The sequence below is a fragment of the Euprymna scolopes genome, chromosome 22 (assembly GCF_053919585.1).
Source record: "Euprymna scolopes isolate OS-2025 chromosome 22, ASM5391958v1, whole genome shotgun sequence".
Classification (NCBI taxonomy): Eukaryota; Metazoa; Mollusca; class Cephalopoda; order Sepiida; family Sepiolidae; genus Euprymna; species Euprymna scolopes.
Window position 1 is genome coordinate 108890029 of NC_136503.1, and position 16573 is coordinate 108906601.

General features: G+C 35.5%; 1 protein-coding gene across 1 annotated transcript in view; it reads left to right on the forward strand.

Annotated features, from left to right (window-relative positions):
• LOC145243624 (neural-cadherin-like) overlaps positions 1-16573 on the forward strand; it is a 273070-nt gene that overhangs the window by 167953 nt on the left and 88544 nt on the right. Inside the window, exons 10-13 of the mRNA XM_080106647.1 lie at positions 383-748; positions 4977-5180; positions 9696-9846; positions 15882-16031. Coding sequence (XP_079962773.1) covers positions 383-748; positions 4977-5180; positions 9696-9846; positions 15882-16031 — 871 coding nt within the window. The remainder of the gene's footprint in view (positions 1-382; positions 749-4976; positions 5181-9695; positions 9847-15881; positions 16032-16573) is intronic.

The window sequence follows — 16573 nt, forward strand, 5'->3', positions numbered from 1 at the left end:
TTTAAATTATTTTTTAGCATGCTAAAAAATATTTCTTAGCAGTCTAAAAAAAAATTTATTTTTTTAGCATGCTAAAAAAATTAATCTTTTAGCTTACTAAAAAATATTCATTAATTTTTAGCATATTAAATTCATTAATTATTTTAGCATATTAAATTTTATTTATTTATTTTTTTTTTTCGCCTATTAAAAAGGAAATTCTTTTCTTTTAAAATAGATATAATAGATGGGTTTTAGTAGATATGGTATATTCACATTTGTTTAATTGATAAATATATTTTAGCAAAAGTTTTAATATTTCTTTTATTAAATCAATTAAATCAATAAATTATATGAAGAAATAACAATATAATCATCAATACTTTTCATCAATACTTTTCAGTACCCTGAGGACAGAATCTCATTTACGGTGAAAGCCATAGACAGAGGCGATATCCCCAAAGAAGGTACAACCAGAGTTGAATTTAAGATTTTGGCCAATGCCCAAAATCCCAAGTGGCTTAACAAAACTGGCCTAACCATTTTGGTCAGTGAGAACCAGACGCTGAATGTTCCGTTTGCTCGCTTTGTAGCAGAGTCGAACATAGATAATAAGGCTGTCAAGTATTTTCTCATGGCTGGTTCAACACCCACAAAATATATATGGCAATTCCGAGTTCGTGTAGTAAATGGAGCGATGGAGCTACTTCTGGATAAACCGCTCGACTATGAAAAGCAAAGGAGTTACGAAATGCGAGCTCGTGCCACGGTAAGTACATTTTATTTTTGTTTTTGTTTTTTCGTAACTATTTAATGCGATTTAGGAGATGAGGGACAGGCAGTGCTTCTGATCCTTATAGTATTTTGCTGCTGACAAGATGGGATGTGAAATTATAATGATCAAACATTGTCTGAACGTCTAAGAGCACTGCGTTATATGGTAGTGCTAGTTTATTTCACGTCCCAACATGCTCAACCCAAGATAGGGAGTATTTATTGTCATTCACAAAACTTTTGCAGTCCTTCAGTACACACATGCACACACACACATATATATATGGGTTTGTATTACTGTACACATAGATTCGAAAAAGTTGTCAAAAAAAACAAATATAACAAATAAATGTTACCAAAGGCAAGATAAATTATTTTTCTACCAAACTGGATATATTTTTTGTGTTTTTATTCAATGTAACATGTTTATTCAGCTCGAAAAGCATAGTGTTTACCGATGTATAGGAAAATTCAAAATGGCGCCCGAACACGGTAAGTTTGGGAAAAGGTGTTATAAATAATAAACTAGACAAAATACTGTTAGAAATTCGCTCAATATATATTACCATGACATAAGTTGACATATATTCAGTGGTTTTTTTAATAGTATTTTGTCTAGTTTATTATTTATAACAGCAGCTGAAAGATGGATGGCAAGCGATTGTATTAGCAGCAGGAGCAGTGTTTGAACGCGTATGCAAATTGGCAAGTGTGCTCGGGCCTGCGTCTGAAGAAAAAGACAAAAAAAGACACCAAGGATGGAGTGCTGCTGCCATATCTGGGCAGGAGATACTAAACATGTCTTATCCTGCCTTGACAGAATTCAAAATAGACTGGGGATGCCCTTTTCTCTTCCACAGAAGAGATGTTGCAAGCCTGTCTCTGCTTTATTGTTATTTTTATGGCAAGTGCTCAGATCCTTGCAGACAATTTTAGTATGAATTTTAGGAGCTTTAAATCTATTTTTGTTTCTAGATGTAAATATCACTATTAATGCATATCATTACTATATATTGTCATGGGAAAACATTTTCCTTATAATATGAAGATATTACAATTTCTTATAATATTAAAAATGTATAATTATCACTATTAAAAACATTACATTAAAATTAGAATATAAAAATGTTCTTTTTAAAACTTTCTGGCATGTTCTAAGTTGTGGTGTTCCATTTATAGCGTTTCTAGAACTTTCATCACAATTGTAAAAGAATGCTGATAGCATCAACTCTTTAGTCAGTGAGTCAGATTTGAGTTGTTACTCTGCTCCAGGTTGACAGATGCTGACTACAGGGTGGTCAAAAAGTCAGGTAACATGTTAAAGGTAGAAAAAACAATATGATCCATTATAATTTCTATTCAGTGGTTAATCGCTTCCAGCGATTGATAGAGATAAATGGATGACAATTAACAAAATAAACATATTTCATGTTTGTTTCATTTTATATTTCAATGTATGGTACTTAAATATACGTGTATTGCTAATATCGTTTTTCTTTAAAATGTTACCTGACTTTTTGACCACCCTGTAGATTAACTCTGGCCAATATTTTCTGGGATCCAAATCTGGCCAAAAGAAATCTTATAAAAAGAATCGATTACAAGTACTCTCAAAGAAAGGCTGGACATTTCGTAATTATGAAGATTTTTCTCACCTTCTCTCTGACCAAAGAAATATTAATTCTCAATAACTGTTTTTCTTCTAAACGTAAACTAGACTGAATTAAGAACTTGCTTATCTCCCTTAGATCATCTCTATATAAATAAAATGAACTCATTTTTTCCTGTCTGATTTTGACATTAATAGGATTACAAATCAAGATATTTCATGCAAATATAATATGCACAAACGGCAGAACAATATCTGAGGTGTGTTATAGGCTTATTATTTCTCAAATTCCTCGATAATCTTAGATTTCTATACTTTTTCTGCTGAGAAGTCACGGCCAAAATCGGTTAAGATCAATGGAAGTGGTAAAATATTTTCTCTCTAATAAATTCCTCCTCCCCCTGCCACCACTTAACACCGTTTGGGGATCATTCACAAGGAACAGTTGAGAAGAGAACACCGGTTTGGCTTCGTAGTTCTTTCATGTGAAGTTATTTAAAATCACTAAACTAAGCTGCAGTGCTCTGTGGCGTAGTGGTTAGCGTGCTGGACAATTCACATTATATTTTCACGTTCGCGCCGACCTACCGTAGTCGGTTTTTTTTTTCGTTTTTTTTTCCTAAACAACTGGAATGGACTTTTCTTGGTGGCCGAACTGTTAACGTTGCAGATGTTTTTTTTTTTTTTTGTTTTTTTTTTCACACTTTATTTTCCTACTTTTACTCATGACTCCGGGTTTGATCCTTCCTACTTACCTACCATAACATTTTTTAAAACTCCCCCCCCTCCCCCGTCCCGGAAACAAACACTCGGGCAACGCCGGGTACCCCCCCCTAGTTTGTGAATATTTCAGATTTTTAAATGAAAAATTTAGAAAAACCTATAAGTGTTGAAAATAAAAAAATAATTTTTTTTTCCCCAATATTTCGCTAAAAATAGCTTCATTAGGGTATGTAGGTAGTTCGGTCCGCGAGTTTTTCTTTTCTTTTTTCATTTTGTTGTTACGGTGAAGATAATCCCTCAGGGAATGGCAAAGTTTGTCTTGCTCGGTAGAACGTGTCATGCTCCAGTTGTGAAGTAGAAGTTTAAATATTGGCAAAAAAATAATAAAAATCGTTTTATCTTTATTTTCAACACTTCAGATTTTTTAAAAAATTTTATTTAAATTTTATTTAAAAAATGTCTACTAAAAGTGTGATCGTCTTCTCATTTAAACTTCCGCTCGACAACTGGAGCGTGACGCACGTGGTTCTACCTGTTATGAAATAGGTAGAACAGAATAAATTATCGATCGAGCGATTTGTCCATCTCGATCGATCGAGCGATTTGTCCATCTCGATCGATCGAGCGATTTGTCCATCTATCTAGGAAGGTAGACAAGGGATGGATGTGATGAATATTTATAAAACCTGTCTGATCATAGACAAGTTTACCGGAAGTATCTTATCAGCTAATCAGATCTACGTGTGTGTCACGTGATCAGGTTAGCTGGAGATCGTCGAACTTGGAATTGAAGCAGAGCGGTTGGGTGTTACACTTCTCTCTCCTCCCCTCTTGGGAGGGAGTGACGTGTCTCACCACAAGCAAAGAAACTCCCTTTCCATTTTCATCTGCGTGACATCCTGGAAAGTGAAATAAAAACTAATATGAAAACCATTCATCGTCTTGGAATCAATGTGTTTCATGCAAAAGGTTCCAGCCCTCTCCCAGAACAAGATGAAGTCAGGATGGACAATGTTCAGTGAGCAGAGAGGATAAAGGTTTGTCGAAGATACACATATGACCCACACATGCACGCATAGGAACATTAGACGATCACGAAACATAAAACAGGTAATACATACCACACAACATAACTAAGGGTTCAGAAAGTGAAGAACCACTAATAGACATTTAGTAACACATTTAAGACGCGTCACAAACACGAAACGTATACACTCGTTTATATGGGTCTCGTTCATGTTAAATAACGTAACATGATGCATATTGGTGCCGTTTTTTGATACACCATTACATACCAGGCAAGACAAACTTTGCTATTCCCTTCTACCCTAAGGCGTCATCTTCACCATAGCAAAAAAATGAAAAGAAAAAAAAATGAAAAGAAAAAAAGACAAAAAAAAACTTTCAGACCGGACTACCCACCTACCCACCCTAATAAGGCTATTTTTAGTGAAATATTGAGAGAAAAAAAATAATTTTATCATTATTTTCGACTCTTAAAGGTTTGTTTATTCACAACGTTTCGGCCAACTATTCCTCTGGCCTTCATCAGATGATAACCGCGACGGATAGGAACTTCGAATCTCCTAACTGCATTCTCAGCCATCACTGCCATCCGTAGTTGTCGTCTCACCACGTTTTGGCCAAGTAAACCTCTGGCATGCTTTGGATAGGATTGAAACCGCTATCTTCAGACAATGTTCATCTGGAACTGTAGAGATTCAACGTCTCTATCAACTGCGCCACGGGCCCCGAAGTTATGAGATTCGAAGTTCTTAAAGGTTTTTCCAAATTTTTCATTTAAATTCTATTGTTTGGAGGAATCATTGTCATCATAGTCCCAACCATTTTCATATCCACCGTTTTATTATGTTTATTTTTTTCCCTTCAGAATCTTCGCTTCCCCGATCCTCTTACGAGTGATTTACGATTCACGATTAATGTTACGGACGCAAATGACCAAGTTCCGATCTTCAAGAAATTTGACCTCGATTCTGGAATCTTCTACGCTTCCGTCTATGAAAACCAACCGGTAAATACAACAGTTATGAAAATCATCGTCGAAGACAAGGATCCAACTGAAAACTTTCACAAGGTAAGCGCTAGTCACATTACCATGGTACTACTTCTCTACAGACTATCAGATTGTTAATTAATGTATTGTATAAACCAACACATTTCAGGTGAAAACATTAATACATACTTGCGTGTCGTGTCGAAATTAGTATAAATTCTGAAAATGACAAAAAAGTGATCCCTTAGAAGAATAATTGCAAATGACAATAAAATTATTGAGTTTAACAACTTATAGTTTTAGCATGTTTTAATGTTGAAGAGTTTTTAAGATCCAAGAAAGATAACCACAAGTGATTATTTTGACTAAATTGTAATTTATTCATTTTTACACACAAAATGAACACCTTACTATGGGAGTAGTTCTCTGTAGATTACAACATAGTGATCTAAGGTCAACTTAGTCTCTCTTGAGTGTAAACATCTTATATACTCAGCATCATAATCATTTGTAATATGTTAGCATGGGTACTTGGTGTTGCCTGGGTTTGGAGAGGTGGTATAGTAAAGCTATTGAGCAACCAACCCTCTAAAAATAAATACCCGTGCTAGCACAAGAAAATAAATACCCGTGCTAGCACAAGAAAATAAATGCCCGTGCTAGCACAAGAAAATAAATGCCCGTGCTAGCACAAGAAAATAAATGCCCGTGCTAGCACAAGAAAATAAATGCCCGTGCTAGCACAAGAAAATAAATGCCCGTGCTAGCACAAGAAAATAAATGCCCGTGCTAGCACAAGAAAATAAATGCCCGTGCTAGCACAAGAAAATAAATGCCCGTGCTAGCACAAGAAAATAAATGCCCGTGCTAGCACAAGAAAATAAATGCCCGTGCTAGCACAAGAAAATAAATGCCCGTGCTAGCACAAGAAAATAAATGCCCGTGCTAGCACAAGAAAATAAATGCCCGTGCTAGCACAAGAAAATAAATGCCCGTGCTAGCACAAGAAAATAAATGCCCGTGCTAGCACAAGAAAATAAATGCCCGTGCTAGCACAAGAAAATAAATGCCCGTGCTAGCACAAGAAAATAAATGCCCGTGCTAGCACAAGAAAATAAATGCCCGTGCTAGCACAAGAAAATAAATGCCCGTGCTAGCACAAGAAAATAAATGCCCGTGCTAGCACAAGAAAATAAATGCCCGTGCTAGCACAAGAAAATAAATGCCCGTGCTAGCACAAGAAAATAAATGCCCGTGCTAGCACAAGAAAATAAATGCCCGTGCTAGCACAAGAAAATAAATGCCCGTGCTAGCACAAGAAAATAAATGCCCGTGCTAGCACAAGAAAATAAATGCCCGTGCTAGCACAAGAAAATAAATGCCCGTGCTAGCACAAGAAAATAAATGCCCGTGCTAGCACAAGAAAATAAATGCCCGTGCTAGCACAAGAAAATAAATGCCCGTGCTAGCACAAGAAAATAAAAATACCCGTGCTAGCACAAGAAAATAAAAATACCCGTGCTAGCACAAGAAAATAAAAATACCCGTGCTAGCACAAGAAAATAAAAATACCCGTGCTAGCACAAGAAAATAAAAATACCCGTGTTAGCACAAGAAAATAAAAATACCCGTGTTAGCACAAAAAAATAAAAATACCCGTGTTAGCACAAAAAAATAAAAATACCCGTGTTAGCACAAAAAAATAAAAATACCCGTGTTAGCACAAAAAAATAAAAATACCCGTGTTAGCACAAAAAAATAAAAATACCCGTGTTAGCACAAAAAAATAAAAATACCCGTGTTAGCACAAAAAAATAAAAATACCCGTGTTAGCACAAAAAAATAAAAATACCCGTGTTAGCACAAAAAAATAAAAATACCCGTGTTAGCACAAAAAAATAAAAATACCCGTGTTAGCACAAAAAAATAAAAATACCCGTGTTAGCACAAAAAAATAAAAATACCCGTGTTAGCACAAAAAAATAAAAATACCCGTGTTAGCACAAAAAAATAAAAATACCCATGTTAGCACAAAAAAATAAAAATACCCATGTTAGCACAAAAAAATAAAAATACCCATGTTAGCGCAAAAAAATAAAAATACCCATGTTAGCGCAAAAAAATAAAAATAAATATCCGTGAGTACCCGTGCTAGCACACAAAAAATAATTAATTGCAGTAGCCAGGCTCAAACCTAAGAAAATAAGAAAAAGGTGAAAAAAGCAAATGTGTTAGCTGTCTGGCCTACGGCGCGCTTGTGACATCATGGCCTTCAAAATGGCACCTTTTATACATATGTCAAGTTCGGTAAGCGCATGACTTTGCAAAAATGTTGGCAGTAAAAACTGACTCCGCCTGTCAAAAAAAACAGCCCAGGTGACGATCAAAGAATGTATCTTTTTGTCGAATTTTAGAATATTTGTCCTCTGAGAGATCGATCTTTCTAATGATATAAATTTTGTGACACCCACACACATACTAACACACATTTTGCCTTTTATATAATAGGTGGTCGTACTTTAACAAATGCGTGCTGATAGTATATACATTCTGAATAGCCATGGATTTTTTGTAATCAAACCTTTGTTAAATCAACACAGTTTTATTCACATTACAGTAAAGTATGAGTTGGGTTGGTATAAAGGGTGGTGTGTGATTGGTTAGTCGGGCGACAGCAGAAGTGAGTCTGCTGCTCTCTCTCTTCTGTCTTTGTTTTGCTATTAAAATTCCGTTGTTGGAATTGCTGTTCACTTTTCGACATTTTATAACATAGTACGGATGCACATGAATGCAACGTGATATCGCTGATGGGAATATAGAAAGCACCGGTCATGAGGGAGACAGATAACATTCGAGATCTTGTGAGGGACATAATTTGCGATAACGTGCGAGTCGTAAAGGACATACGAAGACGATCACGTGATAAAACGAGAATGACGAAATAATTGTTGTTGCTACAAAAAACAAGAGTTGAAGTTATTTCCTGTTCTTTGTTTTCGTCTCCTTCGCGACTGAAATTGGACACGTGTTTTGTTTCCCAAACATTACAATTCTTCTATTGTATTATTTTGTACTTTCAGCAATTCCAATCCAGAGTTAAATATTTTTTTTTTTTTTTTTTTTTGTGTCCTTTTTTCTTCCCCGTCTTGTTTTTTCTTCCCCGTCTTGTTTTTTCTTCCCCGTCTTGTTTTTTCTTCCCCGTCTTGTTTTTTCTTCCCCGTCTTTTTTTTTCTTCCCCGTCTTTTTTTTTCTTCCCCGTCTTTTTTTTTCTTCCCCGTCTTTTTTTTTCTTCCCCGTCTTGTTTTTCCCCGTCTTGTTTTTCCCCGTCTTGTTTTTCCCCGTCTTGTTTTTCCCCGTCTTGTTTTTCCCCGTCTTGTTTTTCCCCGTCTTGTTTTTTCCCTCTTTTTTTTCCCTCTTTTTTTTCTGCAACCTCTTTTCCACAGAAGATACGTTGCGAGCCTGTATCTGCTCTATCGCTATTATTTGTGGGGGAGGGGGTATGTGCTCGTCTGAGCTTCAATCTATAGGCCCCTCTCATCAAACTTTCACAAAAACACTCGCGAACTACAAGCACTATCAAACATATTTCCCCCCATACTTTATTTGTGCCTAAATCTAGACGCAAATTCCATGAACAAAGTTTCTTTCCTAGAATTTCTCGCCTGTGAAACCCTGTTCCGTTTTCCTGCTTTCCAGCTGACTACAATATGATCGTCTTCGAATCCACTGTAAACAAGCCCTTGTCAGCAGCAGCAGCTGTGTGACATGTATACAAATGAACGAGCCGCTTTCATCTCTCAATCATCTCATAACGACAACCCCTAAAGGTTTCCTTGAGCTTAGGGAATAACTAAAAGTAATAGCGGGCTAAGTCTAGATTATAGGGAGGGTGAGGAACTGTCTTGATGCCCATCTTAGTCGAATTGGCTGTGACAAGGATGAAATTGTTGACTGCTGCCTTGAGAGAAACTTCACACAAATCTTCCGCATCTTCAGTTCCTCACAAATAACTGTTTGTACAGTTCCCACACTGACATCAAACTGTGTACTTATCTATAGACACACGACACCCCTTATCCATGAAATTCTTAATTTGGCCAATTAACTCTGGTGTTCTGACTTCCTCACCTCTTATCATCTCTCACAGGCTCCCTGCCTTCCTTGAATCTCTTATGCCGCTCAAAAGCTGATGCTTGATTCATACAGGATGGTCCAAAAGCAGCCTGAAGCCTTCTGTATGTTTGTGGCTTTTTTTCCAAGTTTAAAACAGAATTTTAGTGCATATCGTTCTTCTAAAGTGTTCTCACATGCAGATATTGCAATTTTGAAATACACTAGCTGTGACAATCGGGCTTTATTAGAATGTATTCCAATTCCTGCTGTAACTGTTCATTTGAACCTGAAATCATAAAAATTGGTTATCTAAGATGTATAGAAATGATATACTGAATATTTAAGAATTTACAACAATTTTAAATGTCTGTATGAAAAACGTCCGGAAACTTATTGAAGGCACCTCATACATCCAATTCTACATTGCCTTCCCCGTATGTCTATTTGTACTTGAATTTTTTTTTTTTTTTTTTTTTTCTTCAGATTGTGTACAAACTGGAGGAGGGTTCCCCCTTTACAATTGATCAGAATGGTGTCATAAGGACGAGCAAGATGTTTGATCGAGAAAAGAAAAAGTTCTACGATCTTCAAATCAGTGCCTCTGACAACCCAGGTGGTTCCCATATCAATGTCGGTACGTACAGGTGATATTTAATTCACTATCAGCAGTGGAAGATTGTTTTTAAATTAGAACAAATGAAAAAAAGATAATTAAAGGAAGTAAGCACTATTTATCCGAATAGCAATTCCAATACCGCAAAAAGTTGTGATTGATTTTTTTTTTTTTTTTTTTTTTTTTTTCTAAAAAATTCCCGAGTTCAAGATACATGTGAAGAAGGTCGGAGGTTACATCGGCCGAAACATTGTGAAAATAAGTCACGACGAGAACAGGATTAATAAGAGAAGAGCAAGATGCATACAAAAAAAAAGGAAGTTAATATGTAAATCAACTGGGTTTTACCAAAAATGTACGACCAAAATTATGTCCGATCAATGTACGACTAACTGTTCATACTGTTTGTGATATAGAAACAACAAAAGTTGCTTGAATCAGCAGCAGCCGAATCGGACATTTAGTCATTCCGGATTTTTGGTCGTACATAACGACGTTTAATCAAACTGTGTGACTAAATAATGTGCGACTATTAAACTAATTCCGACACGAACGAACTACTGAGTTTATCAGCGCAAAATATTGTAGAAATCTGTTGTGATATTATTAAAATAAACAATAAAATGAGTTTATTCACAATCGAGAGGTTATTTTTTGGCAAATATATTTTTAGATTCATATCAAAATTATTTACAAAAATATTTTTTTTTAAATATTCTCTCTTAAGACAGAAAATAAATAGATACATAAATATTGGTACTTGTACAGTTTAATCAACACATTAAAAAAATGAAAATATCGAAGAAAAAAAAAAAAGGTTATATTGTACGCATCTGTTTTGGACTAAAGATCTCCGAAAAAAAATTTCATTTAATTTGATCGAGTAGTTTTTATTTTACAGCAGAAAAACACGTTTTTATGAGAGCGCGTTGAAGTCAGCCATTTTGAAATCTGAACATGCCAAATGGGAGATAACTCCAGTCAAAGCGCCGACACTCCCTCCCCATCTTTATTATTAGCTTTTCTTCTTAAAATTCAAACCTTTTGCTCGGTATCATAACAAATTGTTTTTTCGCTGTAAAAAAAAAACTACTTGATGAAATTAAGTGAAATTTTTTTTCAGAGAACTTCAGACTATAACGAGTACGTACAATATAACTTTTTTTAATATTTTCATTTTTTAATGTCTTGACTAAACTGTATAACTTGTACTTGAAACGACATTCACCCTGGAGGAGTTGAGTCGGCTTCATGAAGATGCACATCTCGTATCGCTGCGGCCCAAGCGCGGCGATCGGAGGCAAGATCCCGAGTGAGCAATAGCCAGTCACGTCTCCAACGAGACAGGCCATAGATGAGCGGGCCCGAAATAAGCTCAGCGTCGGCTTTGATAGTCCCGAGCCACGTTCTTAGCTGGCCACCGACACGTTTTTTCCAGCTGGGTAGAGGACGTGGGGAGATAGCCTCGTGGATAAAGACCCCTGCATTACAACGAGAGGCATGGCCGAACCATCGAAGGCGTCGGGCCCGCAGTAGGTCAGTAATTGCCTGGAGATTGCAGCGACGCCGGATTTCTTTGTTGGCGACGAAATCCAAGGGACGGACATGGAGAATGCGGCGGAGATTGTAGTGGTCGAAAACTTCTACGCGTCGCAGATCCGCTTTCCGTATGGGCCAGGTCTCACATCCATACAAAAGTATTGAGCAGACGAGGGCCTGGTAGATTCGTATTTTTGTCCTCAGACATATTTCAGGCCGTGACCATAATCGCCTTTGGAGTCGACAAAAGGCAGCTCGTGCGGCATTAATGCGCGCTTCAATCTCATTCATGCCTTGACCGGTACCAATGAACGTGCAGCCCAGGTATTTGAAGCTATCCGTCTCCTCGAGGAAACTAAACTGTATAAACGCCAAAATAAAAAAAAAAAATATTGTTCTTGCATGGGTCATTCCTTTTCCTCTATTATGTTTTCTTTGAATGGTGTTTTGATGCCCAAAACTTAAAAGTTAAGTCTAAAACCATCTGAGCTGCCATGTCATTTTATTTTCAATTGTTGCAGTGCTGTAGCATTTTCAGAATATCCTCATTACAGACGTGTGTGACGGATTGGGGTCCTACTGTAGCAAGAGGGTAAGATTAACTAGGTCAATATGCGATCTACACGGTCTGAAACATAAGCAGTTACAAATATTGGCTGATCTCGAATGTCAAAGAGTGATACAATTGTCCAGTATCTAAGGTCAATTTTAGAGAAAGGAACAGCTGTTATACAAATGACCCGGTCTAAGCCAGGTTGACATGTTAGTATATATATGTGTATATACATATATGTATTTATATGGATTAAAATGTGGCATGCGTCTGCGGATGGAATGTGAGAAATTGACAAGCTAAACTGGAATTGTTTCAATATTTCTCACGAATATAAACAAAATTTGTTATTGTTGTGAAAAAATGTAATAGAAAGGAATCTGGTTGTGTGGATGTTTTGAAAAGATTGACAGGGAAAAGTGACACGAGAAGAAAAAGATTGCGAGTTGGAGATTGTCAACCAAGTGGACGCCACAATAATTCTCTGTCACTCTCCCACTCCTCTATCTATTTACCATATGCAAGAAAGATAATGAGAAATAAAAAAAACGGATTGTTGCTTACACCAATGGTTGTTTTTTTTTTTTTTTTTTGAATTCTTGAAAAGGGTTTATAATATAACACAGCTGGTTATGTAAGAAAGGCCGAATAAAAGAGAAAAAGAATTGAGAAGTGGAAATTGTCTCAACACCAACATATAGATACTAGCGACTGGTCTAACAATAATCACGCATCGAATTCTAAAATAAAAAAAAAATTTTTTAAATCCCCGTGGAAACTTATTTTCCAACTCCTTAATCATTCACTTTATTCTCTGGTGCTACCAAATCAGGCTGTCCGAAGATATTAGCTGCACCGTACAGTAAAACCTTTTTGTTAACTCTTTGCAAAATTCAGTCATGTTCTGCAAAATTAAAAACAAAAAGTCCTCCCTTCCCTCCCACCTCCCTTTTTCTTCCTCCTCTACCGGCTTCCTGAAACGCACCAAACAATAACTCTTTCCTTTTGCAAAGCTCAATTATGCTCTGCAGGGCTGGGAACAAAAACACAAGACAACCAAACCAAGCACTAAGTATTAATGTAGGAAAAGATAAAGACAATCAAACCAAAACTAAAATAATTGGTTCTTCTACACTATTAGGACGAAATTTTGGAAATCGTAAAACTGAATTTCACATAAAAACAATATCTACGTATTCCTCGTATTTTTAAGATGATTATATCGAAAAATTATTAAAATGGATAAGGTAGAAAATTATTAAAGAAAATTAAAAATAATAGAATTTGATGAAAACAATTGTAAGACACAGTTCAAAAGGGAGGTAAAATTTTCCATTTCAATTTAAACAAGATAGCCGCAATTTTTCACCTAAGTTTTTTTTTTTTTTTTTTTTTAATAATTCAATAATATCCAGGTAATTTTGACTGCATAATTTGGAAGCAAACATTGTAATTTGTTAAAATTGACAAAAAAAAAAAATTGGTAGAAACCAATTTTTTTTTAATCTGAAAACTCCATTTATCGACTACAAAATTTTGTCCCAATAGTGTATAAGTGTCAAATTTAAAAATACAAATGCTATGTGTCTGTCCAAGGATAGGAACAAGCAACAAAGAAAAAAAACTAAAACTTTTGAGTTAAAATAAAGAAATATAAAACAAAATTATAAAAATAATTACAAGTAAATATACTAGCTTTTTAAAGCGATTATAACGTCTACAGCAGCAAGGGTGAAGGGAGATAACAACTACTAACTTCAAATCGCATACTTTACGTAAATACACTTTCTTAGTAATAATGCTACTAACTTTTAAAGCGATTATAACGTCTACAGCAGCAAGGGTAAAGGGAGATAACAACTACTAACTTCAAATCGCATACTTTACGTAAATACACTTTCTTAGTAATAATGCTACTAGCTTTTAAAGCGATTATAACGTCTACAGCAGCAACGGTAAAGGGAGATAACAACTACTAACTTCAAATCGCATACTTTACGTAAATACACTTTCTTAGTAATAATGCTACTAGCTTTTAAAGCGATTATAACGTCTACAGCAGCAACGGTAAAGGGAGATAACAACTACTAACTTCAAATCGCATACTTTACGTAAATACACTTTCTTAGTAATAATGCTACTAGCTTTTAAAGCGATTATAACGTCTACAGCAGCAACGGTAAAGGGAGATAACAACTAATAACTTCAAATCAAATGCTTTACGTATGCGTAAAACTAACAATAAGAATGTTAAGAAAATAGTTCTTTGGTCAGTGAGAAAATATACAGAAATCTCCGTATTTACAGAAATTCCGGTTTCTTTAAATGATATGGTGGTTGGTTTTTAGAGTTTCTTTTGGCTGGATTAGAAACATTACCGGAGTTCTTAACAAGTCAGCAACTTAATTTAACAACTGACACGGCTGTTTTTGCATAGAATTTTCTTGATTTAATGCCTATAGCATCACGAAGTTTAGTTTCAAAAAGAAATGTTGGTACTGGTGAAGTTATACAAGTTATCAGACAACCGCTTTCGGGTTTTCTGGGGTTGTGACATGGTGTTGAATGCTGCTGCCATCCATGTTACATTCCTGCAGCCACCCTCTCATCCTGGGGTTTTACAACAGAGATCATGAGGAGTATTCAATAAGTAATCCCCCTGACCCACTTTTCATAACAGTAAAAAGTTGAAGAGTTGCGAAGATGAGAGTGGTACCATAAAAATGAGCAAGCTTTTATGCTCCCGAATTTATTTTTCTACATAGTTACAACCATTCTTAATGCACTTTTGCCAGGAATTCAATGACGCATCTCTGCTTCTGACGCATGTTCATGACAAGGGTTGCTTGCTTAGGGTCTCACAATCTTAACGTCTGCAACAGAGATGAAAGTTTCAGGCCATCAATGCTTAAGTTTAGTTATCATAATAATGCAGTTTGCAATCTTCTCTGATTCATTCGTACAAAAAAAAAAGGAGGCATTACTTTTGGAATACCCCTAGTATAATGCCTACGGCATCACAAAGTTTAGTTTCAAAAAGAAATGTTGGTACTGGTGAAGTTATACAAGTTATCAGACAACCGCTTTCGGGTTTTCTGGGGGTGTGACATGGTGTTGAATGCTGCTGCCATACGTGTTACATTCCTGCAGCCAACCTCTCATCCTAGGGTTTTGCAACAGAGATCATGAAGAGTGTTCAATAAGTAATGCCCCTGACCCACTTTTCATAACAGTAAAACACACAACACTTTGCACAGTTATTAGTCTTTTCTCTACATAAGAATGTTATGCATCTGTCCAATAACAAATTAAAAAAACAAACTAATAAACTCTGAGTTAAAATAAAGAAATCCAAAACAAAACATACGAATAATATTTAAATACATTTTCTTAGTAATAATGCTACTAGCTTTTAAAGCGATTATAACGTCTACAGCAGCAAGGGTAAAGGGAGATAATTACTAACTTCAAATCAAATGTTTTACGTATGCGTAAAACTAACAATAAGAATGTTAAGAATATAGTTCTTTGGTCAGTGAGAAAATATACAGAAATATTTGTATTTACAGAAATTCCGGTTTCTTCAAAAGATATGGTTGGTTTTTAAAATTTCTTTCGGCTAGATTATCATCTTAGAAACATTACCGGAGTTCTTAACAGCAAGTCGGCAACTTAACAATTTCACTAATGCGGCTGCTAGGGCAACATTGTTATATCAGTTTCTGCATAGAATTTTCTCGATTATTCCAGATTGTTCTGAAAACGTTCTAAATCGAATATTTTTAATATTCTCATTTTTATAAGGAAAATTCCCTCTCGTAACAACAAATAACTTGAAGCATAAAAACTTATTCCAAAATGACCGGGTTTGGCATTAAATAACTCTAAAAGGGTTGATATGCCATAAAACAAAACGAAAACATTTTGAGAATGTCTTTTCTATTTTAATTCTTTCTCATTTCAGAAACTCGTGATATTCGAATCAGAATTGACGATATCAATGACAACAAACCCCAATTTGCAAAATCGTTCTATCGTTTTAATGTAACGGAAAATACGCGAAAAGGAACCTCAGTTTTTAAACTGACAGCAACTGATGCGGATGATAGCTCAGGTAAAGATAATGCTTTTTTTTTCTCATTCCTGTGTAATATTATCCCCAGCAAATATTGTGGAGTAGAAGAGAAAAAATATAACAAACAAAAGTAAGGAAAAAAAAAATGGATAAAGTTAATGCAGTTTGGTTATCTTTCTTTCTAGCTAAGATATTAGTTTCATTTAAATTATCTCCCTTGAACTAAGATATTAGTTTCATTTGAATTATCTCCCTTGAAAATTAGGTTTTCAGGTGCTTACAGTTTAACAAAAATATTTTTTTAAAAAAACAACTGCCCGTTATGGAATGAAGTTTTAATTAAAAAAGTTTTAAAATCGCTTAATTTGATTCGGTGAAATGATGGCCGAATACACCCTTGGTTGGAGTGATTACAGTGACAATTCTGTCTCAAAGTGGCATTTCAGGTGGTCACAAATGGTTATATAGAAATAACTGAAAAGGATGTCAATGTGGATTGAGATTGTCGGACTGACTTCTTCATCTTGGTTGTTAGTCACGTTTCGCCCGTTTTGCCCTCTGGCCTTCATCAGGTGTTTTGT